This window comes from Chlorocebus sabaeus, chromosome 12 (assembly GCF_047675955.1).
Source record: "Chlorocebus sabaeus isolate Y175 chromosome 12, mChlSab1.0.hap1, whole genome shotgun sequence".
NCBI classification, from domain to species: domain Eukaryota; kingdom Metazoa; phylum Chordata; class Mammalia; order Primates; family Cercopithecidae; genus Chlorocebus; species Chlorocebus sabaeus.
The window spans coordinates 69,980,056-70,003,341 of NC_132915.1; the positions used below are offsets into that span (position 1 = coordinate 69,980,056).

The window sequence follows — 23,286 nt, forward strand, 5'->3', positions numbered from 1 at the left end:
GGGCTGATTAATGGTTTCTTGAAAAATTTAGATCTGACCTAGTGAAGAAAGAGCGGGCAAGCCTCTTTATGGCTTAAGGGCAACGTAAAAAAACACACCAAGGGCTTCTTTTCTCTAGATTGTCCAGTTTGCCACCCAGTAAGTATTTAAGCATGGTTCATGTTTAAAATAGGACCTGTCTTAATACAGGTTGAATGTCCCTAATCCGAAAATTCAAAATGCTTCAAAATCTAAAACTGTTTGAGCACTGACAAGATGCTCAAAGGAAATGCTCATTAAAGCATTTTGTATTTCATATTTTTGGGGTTAGTGATGTTGAACCAGTAAGTATAATGCAAATATTCCCAAACCTGAAAAAATCCAAAATCTGAAACACTTCTGGTCCCAAGTATTTCAGATAAGGGATACTCAACCTGTACCAAAAGATGAAAAGGGAAAATGAAATAAAATGTTACGTTTATAAAAGGAACATCACAAAAGCAATGGATCTATTAAAAGGGCCTAACGGTCATCTAAACCTAATCTCCAATCTAGTACTTAAATCAATCCTTAACAAATCTACCAAATAGATGAGTCTTTGCAGAGACATTCTGAGGGCACTTACTAATATGATCTAGTTAGAGAAAGAAATAAGCTTTGCAGTCAGGCATACCTGAATTTAAATCCCAGTTCCACCACTTACTAGCCATATGACCTTTCTGAGCCTCAATTCCTCAACCTAAAAGGAAATTATAATACCTACCTGCAGAGTAGTTCTGAGCATTTAAAACAACCTATGTAAAGAGTCTGGATGGGAATGGTTAATGGGTACAAAAATATAGTTAGAATGAATAAGATCTAGTAGGATGACTACAGTAAACAGAAATGTATTGTACATTTTTAAATAAAAGAGTAAAACTGGAATGTTTGTAACATAAATGATGAATCCTTGAAGTGATGAATACTCCATTTACCCTGATGTGTGTTTTTTTTGTTTTTGTTTTGAGACAGAGTCTCACTCTGTCACTCAGGCTGGAGTGCAACAGCGTGATCTCAGCTCACTGCAACCTCCACCTCCTGTGTTCAAGCAATTCTCCTGTCTCAGCCTCCCAAGTAGCTGGGATTACAGGTGCCCACCACATCCGGCTTTTTGTATTTTTAGTAAAGACGGGGTTTCACCATGTTCGTCAGGCTAGTCTTGAACTCCTGACCTCAGGTGATCCGCCCGCCTTGGCCTTCCAAAGTGCTGGGATTACAGGTGTGAGCCACTGCGCCCGGCCATGTGATTATCATACTTTGTACACCTCTATCAAAATATCTCATGTACCCCATAAATATATATACCTACTATGTACCCATAAATATTAGGTAATCTATAATAGTCTGGCACAAAACAGCATTATTAACCACCTACTACAGTATTACTCGAGGAGCTGCAGTATTTTTAAGCACCTCTATTACAGAATTATTAAACTGTGCCACATCCATAACTTCCAGAAGGAACTCAGAGTCTAGACTTTGAGGCCACATAGTATTAAGTCTATGTCCTACAGCCAATTACCCAAGCTTTTTCAGCTGTATAAAAGAGTATTAATTCATTAACAACTTAAGGTATTCTTGAGGTAATGTTTTCCCAAATAACTTAGTCCACGTTTCCAATTCAGTTTTTTTTTTTTTTTTCCAAAAGATCCCAGCAGCATGTTCTATTACTCTTTCTTGCAACATACAAAATCTCTCAGTCAGGAGAAAGTCACTCTAGTTTTTCTTCAGACATCATCTAGTTGGGTAACCTTGGGAAAGTACTTCACTCCCCCGGATTTCAGTTTTCTTATTTTAAAATGGATTAGACTACATAATCTTCTGCCAAATTTTGTGGCTATTAATACATCCTGACAACCCTAATTTACCTTGAAAAATGCTACCTTTGTTACATATTTTATAAATAGCATTTCCTCTGTGTATCTTCAACTTTTTTAAACTGAAGTTTTTAAAATAATCATACCATATATACATTCATTTAGTAGACATTATGTACTTATCAGCCACATATTAAGCAAAGTGCTTGGGGATTAAAGTTGAAAATAAAACTATGGTATGTATTTTCACAGAGCAAACAATGTAGCAGGGAGTCACCAACTGGATTACAGCCTACAAGTGTTATGACTGGGTAAGTATGGGTGTTACGGGAAATAACAGAAGGGCTCCTAATCAGAGTCAAGAGTAGGGGGAGGTGTATTGATCCAGAAGGATAACCTGGAGAAAGTGGCAACTAATCTAAGACTTGAAAGATTAGAAGTTAACTAAGTAAAGAAATGGGTGACAGAAGAATGATCCATCCAGGAAGGGGAAATATCATGCCTAACAGTCCAGTGATGAAATACAGAATTTTACAGGAATTGAAAGCAGCTTAGTTTAACTGGAGCAGAATGTGGAAGTGGAGAGAGGCCAGACATAACAGCCACAGAGGGAATAAGGGACCAGTTCGTAAGGGGCCTTCTGTAAAGGATTTAAATTTTAACCCAAAGGTAATGGAAACATTTTAAGGGTTTTAAGAAGGGGTATATACTAATCTTATTTACACTGTAAGAAAGAGAACTCTGGCTTACATTGTAGAGAACATAACGGAGATACGTAAGCCTAGAGGCACAGAAAAGAAATGAGGAGACTGTAGCATGAATTCTAAGTAAATGACAGGACTGTGACCTGGAGTAGGGCAGTCATAGCTAGTAGGTAGTAAGCCTTAAAGGGTCAGATAATATACAGAGTGTCTAGTGATAAAGATTATGCCAGTGTTTCAGACTCTTTCCAGCTAAATCTCCCTTGTGTTTCAGAATCTTTCTAGCTAAATCTCCCTTCTTCCTGTCTCTATGCCATATTCTGTAACATCTACTATACAACATGTTGTTCTAGATGCTGGGAATACTGAGTATGCCATTATCTCTGCCCTCAAAGTTTGTTTGCTAGGGCACAAACAAATAAGAAAAGACAAAACACTTAGTAAGAAAAAGAAAGTGGTACATAGAGTACTATATAAACACAAAAGACAGGCTCTGATTCAGCCAGGGGAAGGAGTAAAGGTATCCTAGAAGAGGCAGCAGATTGTATAAATTTTAAAATGTCAACATTATTTTTCCTTCTAAACTTGCCATACCCAAATCATGACTTACAAACACTACCCTCCTTCCACAGTCAGGACAAATACAGAATTGCAATATGTGTTCCCTTTGAGTGGGGGGTGGAGAGAGTCATATTTAAGTTATGTGTTACCTGTTTTAAGATATGTGATAACAGAATCAGCTCTATTTCTTTCTTAAAACAGAAATCCTTACCAAATTAAACTACTTCCTTTGTGGATGAAACTTAATTGACTTTATGTATGGAATACTGTCTTGAAATAGTAAAAGCCTTCCCTTCCCCTTTCTAGCAAAGAAAAATTAACCTTTAGCAAGTAAAAACAAACCCAAACCCAAACAATAAGATTACTTACCAGTCAGCATAAAAATTTACTAAAGCAACATCAGCATTGTCTGAAATTGAAAGACAAAACCAAATAAACTAAGTTATTTGTAATAATTTTTACATAATTAAAGATACAGTTTCATTATGATCTTTGTCCAATATAAGGGTCCACTTAAAAAAACACAGTAACTATTATCTCTCACTCAGAAACCTAGAGTCATGGACAGCTTATAGAATTTATGGGAAACTTTGTCTCTTTTCTCTGTATGCCTTATAAGTTCACTGCATCTTTTATTTTAAGGAGACTGGGTCTTACTCTATTGCCCAGGCTGGAGTGCAGTGGCAGGATCAAAACCCAGTGCAGCCTCAAACTCCTGGGTTGACGTGATCCTCCCACCTCACCCTCCCAAGTAGCTAGGACTACAGGCAACCACCACCACACCTGGCTAACTTTTTTTTTTTTTTTTTTTTGAGACGGAGTCTTGCTCTGTCCCCCTGGCTGGAGTGCAGTGGCGCGATCTTGGCTCACTGCAAGCTCCGCCTCCCAGGTTCACGCCATTCTCCTGCCTCAGCCTCCTGAGTAGCTGGGACTACAGGCGCCCGCCACCGCGCCCGGCTAATTTTTTGTATTTTTAGTAGAGATGGGGTTTCACCGCGGTCGCGATCTCCTGACCTTGTGATCCGCCCGCCACAGCCTCCCAAAGTGCTGGGATTACAGGCGTGAGCCACCGCGCCCGGCCTTTTTTTTTTTTTTTTTTTTTTTGAGACAGAGTCTCACTCTGTTGCCCAGGTTGGAGTGCAGTAGCGTGATCTCGGCTCACTGCAAGCTCTGCCTCCCGGGTTCACACCATTCTCCTGCCTCAGCCTCCCGAGTAGCTGGGACTACAAGCGCCTGCCACCACGCTCGGCTAATTTTTTTTGTATTTTTAGTAGAGACGGGGTTTCACCACAATAGCCAGGATGGTCTTGATCTCCTGACCTTGTGATCTGCCCGCCTCGGCCTCACCTGGCTAATTTTCGAATTTTTTTGTAGAGACAGGATCTGGTTATATTGCCCAGGCTGGTCTTGAACTCCTGGCCTCAAGCAACCTCCCACCTTAACCTTCCAAAGTGCTGGGATTACAGACATAAGCCATCACACCGGGCTCCGTTCATTGCATCTTAAATGAATTTAAAGCAAATGGGAAATTAAGCCCAGATAAGGCAAGTAAGCTACTATCATAAAAAGTGGAATGATCTGTATTTTATTTTTTGATCTTCCATATTCACAACTGAGAATTAGTTCTGCAAATAAAATCCCACATCACAGAAAAGACCTGTATAACTAAGTTATTTCTAAACCTCACATATCCCACCTAGTTGCAACAAGTAATCTACAACTGTGTTGCACAAGATGCCAATTTTTTGGTTCCTATCCATTTAACAGTTATTCCCTCCTACAAAAATAACAGCATCATTTGCATATCAGGATGTAAAGACATGAGAAAGATGTAGCGCTTTTTGCCTAACCCTAATTCAGAGAAACTTAAACTCCTCAAGCACTCATGAAAAAAACAAAGATATTCTAGAATTTGAAAGATGACAGAAGTGAGAATGATATGTGAGTTTCAATTCCTTTCTTCCCTTTTTACCATCAAGTTACTTTTTATATACTTGCTTATTTGCTCTAAAGCAACGATTCACAAACTGTGGTTCCTGGACCAGAAACACCAACATCACCTGGGAACTCACAGAAATGCAAATCCTTAGGTAGGGGTCTAGCAGTTTCCTAGCAGTATAGATATTAAAAAGTGTTCCAAGTGATTCTGATACGTGCTAAAGTTTATGGAACCACTCCTCTAAAGAGACTCCATAAGACAGGAGTAGACTTTTAGCATTTAAAGTTCCAGGAACATAATATATTACACTCTATGAATGTTGTAACTCCTTTTGCCTCTATTATATGCGTAAGATGGACGGTTAAAAAAAGAAATTATTTATGCACACTGTACATTTTCTTAAAGCTCCTAAATTATTATTTTCTATCAACCACATCTTCACCTTTCCTTTACTATTTTTAAAAAACAAGAAATGGTTTCTCAAGTTAATTATATCCATAACCACATTGTCAGCAAACAAACCATTCAGCAAAAATCTTATCAGGCCAAGTGTGGTGGTTCATGCCTGTAATCCCAGCACTTTGGGAGGTCAAGATGAGAGGACTGCTTGAGGCCAGGAGTTCGAGACCAGCCTGGGCAACATAGCGAGACCATGTCTCTACAAGAAAAATTTAAAATTAGCTAGGTGCAGTGGAGCACACCTGTAGTCCTAGCTAACTTGGAAGGTTGAGGAAAGAGGATTGCTTGAGCCCAGGAGGTCAAGGCTGAAGAGAGCTATAATATTATCATGCTACTGCACTCCAGTCTGGGTGACAAAGCAAGACCATTTCTCTAAAACAAAAAATAAAAATAGTACTGAACTTAACTGGACCAATAACAATAAAAGAGATCAGAGTAGGCAATCTAATTAAAGAGAAAAAAGAAAAAAGTCTAGACTGTGTCCCAAGGTCATTAACATTTAGTACTATACAGCGAGAACTATTGGTCTCTAAGTAGGATAATCAAAACATTTCATGAATTTGTTAAGAATGGTATCTACATCAAGTCAAAGAAATAAAAAAGACGAAAAGTAACCAAAAGTGCTTTGATAATTCAGAAAGTCATGGAATTAATCAGAATGCCAGCTCTTGATCTGTGCTAGCTGAGATTTTATTGTGTGTTTTTTTTTTAGAGAGAGAGTTGTAAACTAACTCTCTATAGAGAAGAGTACACTTAAAAAATATTGAGGTACTTACTTAAAATTTCATCTATATTCTCTGTATCAAGACTTGTTATTTCAGTTGTTACAGGAGTAAAAACCCAAGTTACCTGAAAATTTAAAAAATGAGAAATTAATAAATGTGTCCACAAAAGGCAAATACGTAAAAGCGGAAAGTCTAAAAATAAATAAAGTTGATTCCACCTGTTCCTTAGAAAATTATATATCAACTGAATTGAATCTTTATTATCTAGTCTAATCTTTCACTAGATAAATGAAATAGAAATACTAGCTTCTCAAACCTAGAAATTGATCAAATAAAACTTTCTATACTTGCAAATATACAAAATAGCTTCTAAAGAATTAGAAAAACTGAGAATATACATATCTTTTCAAATTAATACTTTCAAGAACTTTAGCGCCACAAGAAAAAACGTGTGAGATTATCAGTGTTTCAAGTATAAATATAAAAACCAACGCTAAGTCTGCTGATTCTATCCTGCCATGTTTCCAAGACAGAAGAAAATAATGAAGAATGCAAGAAAGACTTTTGCAAGTTGTAAACCAAAAGCCCTTCCTGTATAATTTTCACTTATTGGTGATAACAATGTGTTACATGAGAGGCTGTTAAAAAGAAAATAAGAATGTTTTTGCACTTTAATGAACCTGAAATCCAAAATTCAAGTTTATCAAAGAAAATCTTAGCCTACCATCTGCAAAACAAAGAAAATATAAAATTTTAAACTAAACTAGCAAACGTTTACTTATTTTAAAAAGTAAAATTTAGTGTATTTTATTTTTAGTTTCTAACTTTAATCACTTGGTGTTTGCTGCCTGGAGAGTTTTTTGTTTGAAATAGAGTTTGTGTATGGAAATTGACTTACTAAATCACTGCTTTTTACTGAATGACAACTAACTAGTCAGGCTCTCATCAAAGTGCTGAAGACTATTCCTTTGCCCACCCATTTCCTGAATACTTCAGCACTTACAACAGACTTAAAACTTTTATAATTCACCAACAATTCAATCTAAATGCTATAAAGAGATACAATGATGCTAGTATATAAATAAGCCCAGCTAAATTTTAAAAATATTTCTGGGCTGGGTGCGGTGGCTCATGCCTGTAATCCCAGAACTTTGTGAGGCCAAGGCAGGCAGATCACGAGGTCAAGAGATTGAGACCATCCTGGCCAACATGGTGAAACCATATATATATGTATATTCTATATAAATTATTATATAATTATATAATTATTATATATAATATATATATAAATTATATAATATAATTATATAATGTATTATATATAATTATATATTATATAGATATTTCTATAGACTTATTCTTTTCTTAGGAAAGGCCTAAGGATAACACTAAGTCTTATTTTTAAATTACTGTAACGGTGTAGCCAATAACTATCATGTCTGTTAGCAACCAATAAATTATACTCTCCTAAAAGTAGGCTAAATAATTGCAAATCTCTAAATATTTGACTTATAAAACTAATTTCATTATTTTCAGTGCCTCAAACATTAACTGTAAAGATCAGACTTCCCTCACTAGTCATTAGTTACTACTGATAGGGTTTAGGACACATTACTCCAAAATACGGCACGTTGGCATTTGAGGAAACAGAAGCAAAAAGGTCTCCCTGACCTTCTCCTGCCCTTCTCCCCTAAACAGGTCATAAAATAATTCTCTGACATTTCTTTAAAGTAGGTCTTAAGACTCCCCCTAAGAGACATATCCTCTAGACCCTGAGAAAAGGAATATCCCAATCTCTGAGGACACAGAGATGCCAAGAAGAATCTGAACTAACAGTTCCCTCAGTTTCTTACTATTAGATCATAACCGCTTTGTCCAGTCGTATGTCTGTACAACTGTTCACTCTTCATCAACCTATGAATTTTTAAAGTTTTCCCCACTTCTTTGGGTTGTAATTTCTGAAGGCTCCCATGTTATGTAAAACTTATATTAAATAAATTTGTATGCTTTTCTCTTGTTAGTCTACCTTTTATTACAGGAGTCTCAGATATGACCTAGAGACGGGTAAGAAATCTTTTCTACTCTACATTATCAATGTCTTCATAACAGATCCTGCCTTCATAGGTATCTGACCAGTTCTACATAACTGTGGATCCCAATAATATTGGTAACAGCAAGATTTTACACTTGTGTGCTAAAGAAAAACTCAAGAAGGCAGAAAAATATTATCATAGAACAATGAAGTTGGCATTATCAAAGTCAAGTCATTAAATAATTCAATAATATTTACAGTGTCTACTAGGTACTGAGGGCACAAATGCATAGAGCATGGTGTGTGCTGCCTCGAATCTGGGTAAGTGGGATATCCATTGCTCAAACATCTATCATTTCTTTGTGTTGGGCTCCAAATCTACTCTTTTGGTTATTCTGAAATATTTTTGAAGAGTTAATTATCATCTATCAAAATATGTAGAGAGAATGAATATACGTTTAAAATCTAAAGTTAATAGTTTTTTACTAGCTGGGCACAGTGGCTCATGCCTATAATCCCAGCACTTCGGGAGGCCAAGGCAGGAGGACCCCTTGAGGCCAGAAGTTCAAGACCAGCCTAGGCAACATAGCAAGACCCTGTCTCTACAAAAAAACTTAAAAAATTAGCCAGGCATGGTGGCACATGCCTGCATTCCTAGCTACTGGGGAGGCTAAGGCCACTGGGTCACTTGAACCCAGAAGTTCGAGTTTGCAGTGAGCTATGATTGTGCCACTGCACTCCAGCCTAGATGACAGAACGGGACCCTGTCTCACAAAAAAAAAAAAAAAAAGAGAGAGAGAGAGAGACAGGGAAATAGTATTTTATCTTGAAACACTTACATGGGAAAAACATTTACATGCTAAGTAATGGCAAAAATGAGGCAATGATCAATTTGGCTGTATTAAATAGATAACTATTACTTTAAACACACTGTGCTAATAAATATGCAAGTGGTAAGATTGGTATTTTGCTAACAGTTGTGTTTGTTAAGAGGGCCCAAAGCAAGAAAACTCTCTGACCCAGTAATCTCTGCTCCCTGTAGGGAGTAAAGGAGGCATTTTCCTGTTAGCTTATCATTAACATTTCTACTAATATGCAGTATGAAGGGAAAGACGTGTTGTTTATTTGAACTGTTAGTAAGCTTCACTAGTCTGACAAATTGTTTCTTTTCATGTCAGCCCTGGGCAGTAACAAGATTCTCCCAGGAAAACATCTTCATGTGTCAAATGCTATAGTGCTTAAGTAAAATAAAGTATAACTCCAGACCATAAAGCTTTTGATAGGGATCATTAATATTTTTTTCAATTTAGACTTGAATAAAACTTCTAAATTTATGTTAAAAACAAAAACATATGGAAATTTTCATAGATCTCAATAGTTATGAAGAATATAGTCTCTAATGATGAAATATTTAGACAACATATACAAATATACAGATATGAACTTAGGAAGTATTTTACAACTTGGTCATTCTTTCCAGTTTATTAGCTCATTTTCTTGCCAAGAAAGCAGAGCAGAGTGGCATCTTTAATCATCTCCCATAATTCATTAGATAAGTCCTCCATGCATTTACTATACCAACTATTACATTTCAGCCTAGTGACGGGATCTTATATAAAAAGGCATACGAGTAAAATGGCAAATACCATACCCAAATGCACTTAAAAGACTAATAAAATTGAAAGGCTAGCTTTCAATAACAGGAGCTTCTTCAGCAAGGAAAGAATATTTTCTTCTGTTAGATGGTTATTAAAAATTTGGATCCCTCCTCGCTCTGAAAACTGAGAGCAGTTTCTATAGGGTGTAATTATTCTGTCTTAAAGAAACACATTAATTCCATCCTTAAATCAGTTATTTGTGCTGGTGTCTTACTTCCTCCAACAGACTGGGAGTACCTTGAAAGTAGAGACCACTTTATTCAATTTTGTATCCCACAGATCACTGTACCCTGTTTGTACACAAGAAACATTCAAATATGTACTAAATGAATAACTAGACGGATGAATAGGTAGATGATGTTAACACACTAAGAATTTAGAGAGACGATATTGGATATGAGAAGTAGGAGGAAAAGGTCCCGAAATGGAAATTGAGAACAAACATTTTAATATGTTTGAGGAAAATGAGGTTATCAAATAAAAATAAAGTCTATACTATAATTTGGTTTTAATTATATAATAGCAAAAAGCACACCACTTGGTGATGACTCACAGACTTAGAAGGAATCTCACAAAGGATCTTCCCACCTATTGCAGAAACCCCTCTTCATCACTACGTAACAGTTGCCATAAACCCCTAGTAATTTCTTCTGGTTCCCCCAGCTGTTCTTTGATATGATTTCCAGACACTTCAGCACATACTGTCACACTGCATAACAATGTTTTGGTTAATGAGAGGCTACATATATGACAGTGGTCTCATAAGATTATAATGAAGCTGAAAAATTCCTGGAGCCTCTTGACGTCTTGATAATCCTGACCCTGTGTAGGTCTAGGCTAATGTGTGTGCTTTTGTCTTGGTTTTCAACAAAAAAGCTAAAAAGAAAAAAATATTTTAATAAAAAAAGCAAACAGAATGAGGTTATAAAGAAAGATGCTTTTGTACAGCTATGTAATGTGCTGGTATTTTAACCTCCATATTATTATAAAAGAGTCAGAAGTTAAAAATTAAAACATATAGTTAAAAAGTTACAGTAAGCTAAAGTTAATTTAGTATTAAAGAAAAAAGATATTTTAAAATAAGTTTAGTATTACCTAAGTTTATGAAGGCTACAGTAACGTACAGTAATAACCTAGGCCTTCTCATTCACTCATCACTCACTGACTCACCCACAGCAACTTCCAGTCCTGCAAGTTTCATTCATGTTAAGTGCCCTATACATGTATATAACTTTTTTTATCTTTTATACTATATTTTTACTGTGTCTTTTCTACATTTAGATACACAAATACCATTGTATTACAATTGTCTACAATATTTAGTAACATACTATACAAGTAGCCTAAGAGTAATAGGCTATTCCATATAGCCCAGATGTGTAGTAGGCCATACCATCTAGGTTTGTGTAAGTATATTCTATAACATTTGCACAATGATGAAATTACCTAATGACACATTTCTCAGAACATATCCCTGTCATCAAGCCATGCGTTACTGTACTATGTACTTGAAAACTGCTAAGAGATTCTATAATAAATATTCTCACAACAAAAAAAAATATGTGAGGTGATAGATATGGTAATTAGCTTGACGTAATCATTTAACAATATATACACATCAAAATATCTCATTGTACATCATAAATATACACAATTTTTGTCAATTATACCCTAATAAAGCTGGGCAGTAGAAGAAAGCAAATCATCCATAAACTACCACAAAACAGAAGAAGAGTTATATTACATTAGTGGATAAAAATTTGACACTTGTATGGTATTATAATTTGAGGTTGTTAATTCAGTCATGAAAATAAATGATTTGAGACTTTCAGGACTAGAAGCTAATAAAACGCCAGGTAAAACAGGTTATCAAATACTACTTCTGTTAATAAGATTTCTAATTCATAGAAGCATTAGCTAGGCGTCAAGTGTAATTTCTTAGAATATCCTAGTAAACGAGTTTAGAAAACAAGAAGTATTTCTAGCGAGTTTGTTTATTTAAAGCTCAATATCTTAAAACCTTGATATTTCAAGTTTGGTCTCTGAAACTGCCACACTGGTATCACCTACGAGCTTGTGAGAAATAGAGAATACTAGGCCCCACTCCAGACCTACTGAATGAGAAGCTCTATTCCAGTAAGATGCCCAGTTGATTCCTATGCACACTAAAGTTCAGGAACACTGTTTTGGAAAGAAATTTTTTTTACTCTAGGAGCAAGCGTGTAAATTCATTTTAAACTCTGTACGATGTTTTTGATCCTCAAATACGAACACAAGTACAAGTAAGACTCATCTGTGACAATGCATTGACATGCAAATTGCTGTGCTTTTAGAAAAATGTAGAATGAATCTATAACCTATCAGAGACGTACATAGATGTTAATTTTTTAAAGTATACTGTCTTCTGCTCAAAAAAAATAGCTTAAACAGATATTTCTGCATGAAATCACTGTCATAAAATAGAAGCTTCGATAGGGGATATTTCTTTCCCTGTGGCATTACTGTTCTCAGTTGGCAGTACATCTGCTAGGCATTCTGCTGCAATAGCTTAGTGTATTTTTGCTAAATCTTTCACTGACTTGCCTTTCTGTTGGGAGATTCTCAGAGCCCTTTCTTTACAAACTATGTCTCTCCTATAGCAAAAAACAAGCAATGGACCAGACAACAGTTATCTTCCATTTCTAATCCAGATTGACAAGTCAGCCTACCATCTGCCAAGTCCCAATGCCCTGAGACCTAGGCTGCTTTTCCTCCCTGGGGGCCACTTCTCTGACTCCAATCAGTCCACTCTTACTTTCAGTTTTGCATTAAGCTGGCAGGCAAGAGAAGTATAAAGGTTTCCAGTTGGCTTCAAGGAGCAGGAGATGTTGAAATGTCCCTGGAGAAAAGAAGTTGAGGCTGACAGGAACTATAAGGGCCTTGAAGTTGGGTATCAATCAAGGCACATCTCACACTATTCACATTCCCAGAAGCATTATAATGAACTAGAAGTTCAAAGAGAGGGGAAAAATAGGACTAAATATAGAATAACACTGGGAAGCTACTTTAACCCTTAAATTGTTCAGCAGTACAACCTTACTATAGCATCGGTGCAACCCATCTTGGTCATGTGAGAACCAATCTGCATTTATAAAGAAACACTAGAAGAATTACAAGATTTCTTCGTTAAATAAGTCAAAATATGATGCAGAAATTTGAGAAAACAAATACCATACCCCCAAAAAGTTCAAATATAGATAATACAAACCCTTAATCTCAAATCCTGCCAATAAAAACAATCATGGACAAATAAAAAGAAACAAAATCTGTTGCAATTCATACTTTTCTTGAATTTTAGTTATTTGATCATGCATGAATTTCCATTAAAAACTGATGTTATCTGTGTTTCGTTCTTCAGTGTATTTAAAATTGAGATTAACTAATTTACCTGGAATAGACAATGTATTTTTCTCTGACCTTCGAAGAGGATATTTTTGTTACAAAAAGCTTTTCAGAGCTGGGGGTGAACTTCTCAATGTGTGGAAAAAATTATTCTCTTAAAATCACCACATTTTGCTCTTCTAAAACTCAAACTTCTAGCAATGGCAGTACTAACAAAGCATGGGAATTGAAGAGAAGTCAAGATAAGAATTGTGACCATTCTACTTTGTGCTGCACTGTAATTCTTACCCAGGATACTTGATGAGAGAATGTTACCTTAAGAGAATCTACATACACGTTGGTACATACATCTTTTGTTCACTTACTCATTCCACAAATATTTCACTGAGTCATCACAGTGTCAACATGCTAGACACTGTGAAAAACGTAATTTGTACATGGTTACATTAATCTTATGAACTTCATTTTCTACATTAAAATTAAGAGAGAGAAAGAAGGTTCTCTCATTCAAATATTTTAAGAGTCATCCACAATTCCTGCAAAGTCATTATATACTCTCTAAAGAAGATAACTGCTGGGCATTAAACCATGAGATTACCTGTATGTCAGTACTCTCTTTTTGCCTGGGCTTTCATGAAGCTTTGAATTAATTTTAGTGCAGAATGAATGTGTATCCACACTGTTACTGAACAATCTTTTAACATCACTAAAAGTGGGACAACCAAGTATTCTGCTTCTTGATGGGATGCAAATATAAAACAGAAAGCACCACTTGTAAATATTCTTAACAACAACCAATTTGAACATTATCTCAATCTAATCGAGTCCAAGAAGCTAGTGCATAAGAAACACTGGCTACGGAGAAACATTTTGTGAAATGACACCATGAGGATGCAAGCTGCCATATCAGATGACAGGAAATTTTACAGAAAACAATGATAGCCTATCTTCATTTGGCCTCCCCACAGAAGTAGACTCTGAGACAAGGAGTTAAGTACAAGGAGTCAAGTATTTGGGAGATAAAGGAGGAATAGAGAAGCAAGACAGGGACAGAAACTCAGGCAATATACTATAGCAGGTGAGCTATAGTATTGGTATACTAAACTTTGGAAATACCAATGTTTTCAATAACTTTTAAACAATTTTTCAAAGTTTATACTCAACAGATTGTGGTACCTCCTAAATTATATAATTTTTTTTTTTTGAGACAAGATCTTGCTTTGTCACCTAGGCTGGAGTGCAGTGGCATGATCTCGGCTCACTGCGACCTCCACCTCCTGGGCTCTAGCAATCCTCCCACCTCAGCCTCCCAAGTAGCTGGGACTACAGGCATGTGCCACCACATCCAGGTAACATATAACAATCTTTAGCCCTTTTACTAGCTGTTGCTGTTGGCACACACATTTCTATACTTCAAAGTATGAGGAAATATCTCCTATATGTCAAAGAATGCCTTTATTTCATTACTAAACATGTGGCCCTGACTGTTTTTGGGTGAGTAAATGGCCTTTAAGGAAAAACTGTCTTCAGTGAAACCTTGGGTTACTTATTTTCCATTCACTTAGTTCCAGAATTACTCTAAGACTTCCTAGTTTCTTATTCTTAAGTAGAGTACTGTACATATTCTTAGGTAAAAATATTTTCATTACCAAATCCCCTAATGATTCTATTACTATATATATCCCAAGTATTAATTCACTGCTGACTTTAAAGATCTGTATTTTTTGGCTGGGCACAGTAGCTCACACCTGTAATCCCAGCACTTTGGGAGGCCGAGGCAGGCAGATCACCTGAGGTCAGGAGTTCGAGAGCAGCCTGGCCAACATGGTGAAAACCTGTCTCTACTAAAAATACAAAACATTAGCCAGGCATGGATGCGGATGCCTGTCATCCTAGCTACTTGGGATGATGAAGCAGGAGAATCACTGGAACCTGGGAGGCGGAGGTTGCTGTGAGCTGAGATTGTGCCATTGCACTCCAGCCTGGGCAACAAGAGTGAAACTCCTGTCTCCAAAAAAAATAATAAACCTCTGTGTGTTAAAAATTACATCGTTACTTCTAACCAAACTAATTCTAAATATCAATCAGAAGTAGTCCTTGAGAGGTCATATACTTGTTGAGGTGCCTATCCTAATTAATGATCATTAGAAGAATCTTTAATGCTGCCCCATCTGCCACATACTGTTTTAACTAGCTTTGTAAAGCAAACAGATTTATCTCTCATTTAGTCTAAAATACCCCCGGTGACAGTTTCAAAGCTTTCTTACATATTAAGGGTCACTAAGGTTGATTTTCATCACTACCACGTAGTAGTTCAGCTTTCTAAGCACTTTTACCAAAAAGCTAATCAGAGAATGACCTTGGTGTGTTAAAAGGAAATCTGAATTTAGGAATCTATCTCCTTTGCTCACATCTGTCCTCACTTTTGTACTTGCTGTGAGATTGAGGTACAGAAAGAAGAAATACGCATTGGCACAATTAGGAATATACTGTTTACTTTAATCCTCAAGACCATTTAGGAGGTAGAGAGATAAGACCAACAAGCAGGGACAAAGGAAGAGAACTCATTTTTCTAAAAAACAGAACTGAAAAACAAAAAAAGTTCTCTTGCTCTCTCTTTTCTTCTTTTGAGATAGAGTTTTGCTCTTGCTGTCCAAGCTGGAGTGCAATGGCGCCATCTTGGCTCACTGCAACCTTCGCCTCCCAGGTTCAAGGGATTCTCCTGCTTTGGCCTCCCAAGTAGCTGGGATTACAAGTGTGCACCACCACGTCTGGCTAATTTTTGTATTTTTAGTACAGACGAGGTTTCACCATGTTGGCCAGGCTAGTCTCAAACTCCTGACCTCAGGTGATCTGCCCACCTCTGCCTCCCAAAGCGCTAGGATTACAAAAAGTTCTCTAACTCTCTATCTTCTGGAGCTTTGAGGCAGTCAATCAACCTTAGAGGTAAGAAGGGGCAATCTTCCAAGTCCCTGAGTCATCCACAGCCTTAAAACCTTGAATCCTTCTGATTTTTAGATTTTTACAACATGTATTAATTAAAGTAATGGGGTATAGGATGTCCTTAATTTCCTAATGTTTGAACTTCATGCTAATTCTTTGAAACTGCCCACTGAATATATGCTCTGTTTGGGCTTTAATGAAGAGGTTGACAAACATTTCAAGCAATTTTAAGTGGTGATTTGGATCTGGTAACAGTTCATTTCAGCCAAGAGGCAAATGATTTAAAAATAAGTCCCCTGTAACAAACTCAAAACTTCCCAAGTATGGTTTCAAAGAGAGTATATGCTTATGTAATTCAAATTAAAAACTTCACATTCTACAGCCAAAGAGAATTTTAAAAGTAATGCATGATCAAGTTTTTTTAAAAAAAAAAAAAAAACAAACTAAACAATTTGTCATTATTTCTGAATGTGAACCCTCATAAAAGCTTGTTTTTATAACTGTTACATACAATTAGCTGAGATTATTGTTAGGCAGGAACCTAGACCCAACATGGCAGTATCACCCAATATGACAGGTCCTTTGTTAGGACTTCCCACCCTTCACTTTCTGCTAAGACTTTCAGCTTACGAAAAAAGCCCGGGCCCGCCAAAAACCCCTCGCTCTGCGCAAACTCCTGGACATGTCATTCCTCAGAAATCGAAACCTAACTCAGGAAACCGAAACCTACAGACTCCGCCTACCTCACCCTATAAAAGGCCCCTGATACCTGCCCCGCACGCGACTTCCTCGGCCCTCCTCCTAGAGGACTGGTGAACCTCGCCCGCGAGCCCAATAAAGGCTACTTCAGCTACCTCAGTTCTCATCTGCCTCGTGTCTTCTTGCTTGGCTCCCCATTACGTTACATTGGTGCCAAAAACCCAGGAGGAGACCCCTTCCCGGACCCCTGCCGGTTCGGGCAGGCTCTCCTCTCCCCGAGCCAGGACCTCCTCTCCGAGCCGGGAGCCCTTTCACCAAATCCAAGACTCAATTCTATCACTGCTGGGTACGTTTTCCCCCATCCTGCAGGCTCTGGGAGTCCGTGCCCGAAAACACAGCCGCGTCAGGGCTTCCCCCGTCTGCCCCCGTCCGTCACTTGTGACCTCAGCACCAGGGACTAGGAGATGTCCAACTTCCCCAGAAGCCACATACCCCACACTTCGCGTGGCAGTGGGAGGATGCTCCCGTTGCCTCCGGACTGCCCGCCTCAGGATCATGGGGGCTGCCCAGTCCAAACCAGACCGAAAATCCCCTCTGGGGTGCCTCTTGGCTAATCTCCAGACTTTAGGTCCTCGGCCCTCCTAGAGGACCAGTGAACCTCACCCACGAGCCCAATAAAGGCTACCTCAGTTCTCATCTGCCTCGTGTCTTCTTGCTCGGCTCCCCATTACAATTATGATTAAACTACAATTGACCTTCTGCAGTCTATGAGTTGGGAGTCAAGAGACCTAAGTTTTGGTACCAGCTCTACCACTCACAGTGTCAACTTAGGCATGCATTTCTCTACCTTCTGACCTCAGATTTCTATTTGTCCATAAATAAGCTGAACTAATAATCTAAGGCTGCTTTTGATTCTGATGTTCTAAGATTCAGGAGAGATGCAGATGTGCCTTCTTTCTGTGGAATTTGTCTTCCATTGAAGAGAAGCATTAAAATCATTACTGGACTTTTTTGACAAATACATAGCAACAGAAATTTTCAATTACATTTTACATAGGTGAGACTACCTATACTAACCTCTAAGAAGTTAATATCCAAATGTGTGTTATCATCTAACAGCAGATGCTTTTCAAACTTTTTTTGACCATGATTCACAGCAAGAAATACACTTTACACCATAGTCTAGTAAACAGAAACACAAATAAAAGTTTCTCAAAACTACCTATCCTTACTACATTCAATGCACAGTAATATTTTCTATTCTTATCCTTTTAATTACTGTTGAATGTAAGCCCAAAATGTATCCCAGTTTGCAGTTCCAAAAATACTGCTCTAAAGACTATTATACACTTATTCAAACAATACTGCTCAAAATATTTTGGAGAGAGAGTCTCCTTTGGAAATCCCTTAAAAAGCCATGATCCATGCTTTTCAACACACTCCATCATTACAAAGCTAAGACTTTCGGGGATTAATCTTTCTGAAAAGGTAAATTGCACTAGAGCTAAATGTACAAAGTGGGTTATCACAGGGGTCCCCAAACCCAAGGCTGCAGACCAGTACTAGTCCGCAGTTTTGTCCTGAAACTATCCTCCCCACCCCCATCAGTCTTCCACAAAACCAGTGCCTGGTGCCAAAAACGTTCAAGACTGCTGGATTATCACACTGAATAACACTATTCAGAATAGTCTGACTCATGTAGAGCTCTGGCATTGGCTAATTAATCACGGTGTTACCAGGAGTGAAAATGATAGGAAGCCTACTGTATTCCTACTTAATTTATATAAGGAAAAAACTTGTAGGTCGAATGGACAAAAGACTAATTTGAATTATAAACCGAGAATCATGGCCCCTCAATCAATTTCCAGACTTGAGCCAGTTTATAGACCCAGAATCCCTTGAATGAAGGGGAGGCTGGGTCCCTTTGAGGAAGGACCCCACTACACCACCAACAATTTATGCAGTGAATCTTTCTCCCATCCTTCCCCAAGGAGACCTCCGGCCTTTTACCAGGGGAACTGTGCACTGGGGAAAGGGAAATGATCAGACATTTTGGGGACTACTGGACACTGGATCTGAGCTGACGTTGATTCCAGGGGACCCAAAATGTCATCATGGTCCGCCAGTTAAAGCAAGGGCTTATGGAGGTCAGGTTAATGGACTTTTAGCTCAGGTCTGACTTATAGTGGGTCCAGTGGGTCCCTGGACTCATCCTGTAGTCATTTTCCAGGTGCCAGAATGCCTAATTGGCAGAGACATACTTAGTAGCTGGCAGAACCCTCACATTGGCTCCCTGACTGGTAGAGTGAGGGCAACGATGGTGGGAAAGGCCAAATGGAAGCCATTAGGGCTGCCTCTACCTAGAAAAATGGTAAGTCAAAAACAATATCGCATCCTTGGAGGGACTACAGAGATTAGTGTCACCATCGAGGACTTGAAAGATGCAGGGGTGGTGATTCCCAGCACATCCCTATCTGGCCTGTGCAGAAGGCAGATGGATCTTGGAGAATGACAGTGGATTATCGTAAGCTTAACCAAGTGGTAACTACAACTGCAGCGGCTGTACCAGATGTGGTTTCATTGCTTGCAAACTAACACATCTCCCGGTACCCAGTATGCAGCCATTGATTTCACAAATGCTTTTTTTCTCTATTCCTGTCCATAAGGCCCACCAGAAGCAATTTGCCTTCAGCTGGCAAGGCCAGCAATATACCTTTACTGTCCCACCTCAGGGGTATATCAACTCTCCAGCTTTGTGTCATAATCTTCTTCGGAGAGACCTTGATCACTTTTCACTTCCACAGATATCACACTGGTCCATCACATTGATGACATTATGTTAACTGGATCCAGAAAGCAAGAAGTAGCAAACACACTGGACTTATTGGTGAGACATTTGCATGCCAGAGGATGAGAAATAAATTCAACTAAAATTCAGGGAACTTCTACCTCAGTAAAATTTCTAGGATTCCAGTGGTGTGGGGCCTGTCAAGATATTCCTTCTAAGGTAAAGGATAAGTTGCTGCATTTGGCCCCTCCTACAATCAAGAAACAGGCACAACGCCTAGTGGGCCTATTTGGATTCTGGAGGCAACACATTCCTCATTTGAGTGTGTTACTCTGGCCCATTTATTGAGTGACTCAAAAGGCTGCCAGTTTTGAGTGGAGTCAAGAACAGAAGACGGCTCTGCAACAGGTCCAGTCTGCTGTGCAAGCTGTTCTGCCACTTGGGCCATGTAACCCAGCAGATCCAATGATGCTTGAGGTCTCAGTGGCAGATAGGGATGCTGTCTGCAGCCTTTGTCAGGCCCCTATAGGTGAATCACAGTGGAGGCCTCTAGGATTTTGGAGCAAGGCCCTGCCATCTTTTGCAGATAACTACTCTCCTTTTGAGAGACAGCTCTTGGCCTGTTACTGAGCTTTGGTGGAAAGTTACGTTTGACTATAGGTCCTCAAGTCACTATGTGACGTGAGCTGCCTATCATGAACTGGGTGCTTTCTGACCCATTTAGCCATAAAGTGGGTGGTGCACAGCAGCATTCCATCATTAAATGGAAGTGGTACATACATCATCAGGCTCAAGCAGGTCCTGAAGGCACAAATAAGTTACATGAGGAAGTGGTTCAAATGTCCATGGTTTCCACTCCTGCCACCCTACCTTCTCGTCCCCAACCTGCACCGATGGCCTCATGGGGAGTTCCCTATGATCAGTTGACAGAGGAAGAGAAGATTAGGGCCTGGTTCACAGATGGTTCTGCACGACATGCAGGCACCACCCAAAAGTAGATAGCTGCAGCACCACAGCCCCTTTCTAGGACATCCCTAAAGGAGAGCATGAAGGGAAATCTTCCCAGCGGGCAGAACTTCAAGCAGTGTAACTGGCTGTGCACTTTGCATGGAAGGTGAAATGGCCAGATATGGGATTATATACTGATTCATGGGCTGTAGCCAATGATTTGGCTGGATGGTCAGTGACTTAGAAGAAGCATGATTGGAAAATTGGTGACAAGGAAATTGGGGGAAGAGGTATGTAGATGGACCTCTCTGAGTGGTCAAAAATTGTGAAGATATTTGTATCCCATGTGAGTGCTCACCAATGGGTGACCTCAGCAGAGGAGGATTTTAATAACCAAGTGGATAGGATGATCCATTCTGTGGATACCACTAAGCCTCTTTCCCCAACCACCCCTATCATTGCCCAGTGGGCCCCATGAACAAAGTAGCCATGGTGGCAGGGATGGAGGTTACACATGGGCTCAGCAACATGGACTTCCACTCACCCAGGCTGACCCACTGCTGAGTGCCCAATTTGCCAGCAGCAGAGACCAACACTGAGCCCTCAATAAGGCACTATTCCTTGGGGTGATCAGCCAGCTACCTGGTGGCAGGTTGATTATACTGGACCTCTTCTATCATGGAAAGGGCAGAGGTTTGTCCTCACTGGAATAGACACTCCAGATATGGGTTTGCCTATCCTGCACACAATGCTTCTGGCTTCTGCCAAGACTACCATCTGTGGACTCATGGAATGCCTTATCCACTGTTACGGTATTCCACACAGCATTGCCTCTGACCAAGGTGCTCACTTTACGACTAAAGAAGTGTGGCAGTGGGCTCTTGCTTATGAAATTCACTGGTGTTAGCATGTTCTCATCATCCTGAAGCAGCTGGATTGACAGAACGGTGGAATGGCCTTTGAAGTCACAATTACAATGTCAACTAGGTGACAATACTTTGCAGGCCTCGGGCAAAGTTCTCCAGAAGGTCATGTATGCTCTGAATCAGCATCCAATATATGGTGCTATTTCTCCCATAGCCAGGATTCACAGGTCCAGGAATCAAGGGGTGGAAGTGGCACCACTCACCATCACCCCTAGTGATCCACTGGCAAAATTTTTGCTTCGTGTTCCTACAACATTACATTCTGCTGGCCTAGAGGTCTAAGTTCCAGAGGGAGGAATGACACAACAACAATTCCATTAAAGTGGAAGTTCAGGTTGCCAGCTGGACACTTTGGGCTCCTCCTACCTTTAAGCCAACAGGCTAAGAAGGGAGGTACAATGTTGGCTGGGGTGACTGACTCAGACTATGAAGATGCAATCGGTCTACTACTCCATAACAGAGGTAAGGAAAAGTATACATGGAATACAGGAGATCTGTTAGGGTATCTCTTAGTATTACTATGCCTTGTGATAAATCACAACAGCCCAATTCAGGCAGGACTACAAATGGCCCAGACACTTCAGGAATGAAGGTTTGGGTCACTCCACCAGGAAAAAAATAAAAAACACAACCACCAGGAAAAAAAACCCATAACCTGCTAAGGTGCTTGTTGAAGGCAAAGGAAATACAGAATGGGTAGAAGAAGGCAGTCATCAATACCAATTACGACCACATGGCCAGTTGCAGAAATGAGGACTGTAATTGTCATGAGTATTTCCTCCTTCTTTTGTTAAAAACATCTTTGTGCATGTATACACTTGTACTAAGAAAATATCTTCAGACCAGGCATGGTGGCTCATGCCTGTAATCCCAGTACTTTGGGAGGCCAAGGCGGGCGGATCATCTGAGATCACGAGTTCAAGACCAGCCTGGCCAACATGGTGAAACCCTGTCTCTACCAAACGTACAAAAACTAGCTGGGCGTGGTGGCGGGCGCCTGTAATCCCAGCTACTAAGGAGGCTGAGGCAGGAGAATGGCTGAAACCTCAGAGGTGGAGGTTGCAGTGAGCTGAGATTGCCCCACTGCACTCCAGCCTGGGTGACAGAGCAAGACTCTATCTAAAAAAAAAAAGAAAAAAAAAAGGCCAGGTGCAGTGGCTCACGCCTATAATGCCAGCACTTTGGGAGGTAGTGGCGGGTGGATCGCCTGAGGTCAGGGGTTTGAGACCAGCCTGACCAACATGGCGAAACCCCGTCTCTACTAAAAATATAAAAATTAGCTGGGTGTGGTGGTGCATGCCTGTAATCCCAGCTACTTGGGAGGCTGAGGCAGGAGAATCCCTTGAACCCAGGAAGCAGAGGCTGCAGTGAGCCAAGATCATGCTATTGCAATCCAGCCTGGGTGACAAGAGCAAGACTTCATCTCAAAAAAAAAAAGAAAAAGAAAAAAAAATCTTCATTTTATTTCCTTTATCACGTGACATAAGATTTATTGACTTCATATCAGCATTTAAGTATTGTTAACTTGATGTAGTAGTATTTGGGTTGGGGACTGGTACGTTTCCGGTTGTATGAAGGATAGTTGTATCATGTTAGGCATAATTATGACCTTATCATTGTCTTTATTTAAAGATTATGTATGATCTCAGGAGATGTATATGGTTCAAGTTGACAAGGGGTGGATTTGTGAT

At 39.2% G+C, this 23,286-nt stretch overlaps 1 protein-coding gene across 1 annotated transcript in view; it reads right to left on the bottom strand.

Annotated features, from left to right (window-relative positions):
• Window positions 1-23,286, bottom strand: part of ERP44 (endoplasmic reticulum protein 44) — a 114,898-nt gene that overhangs the window by 71,073 nt on the left and 20,539 nt on the right. Inside the window, exons 2-3 of the mRNA XM_007968590.3 lie at window positions 6,272-6,344; window positions 3,467-3,506 (exon numbers count right to left, since the gene is read on the bottom strand). Of these exons, the coding sequence (XP_007966781.1) occupies window positions 3,467-3,506; window positions 6,272-6,344 (113 nt within the window). The remainder of the gene's footprint in view (window positions 1-3,466; window positions 3,507-6,271; window positions 6,345-23,286) is intronic.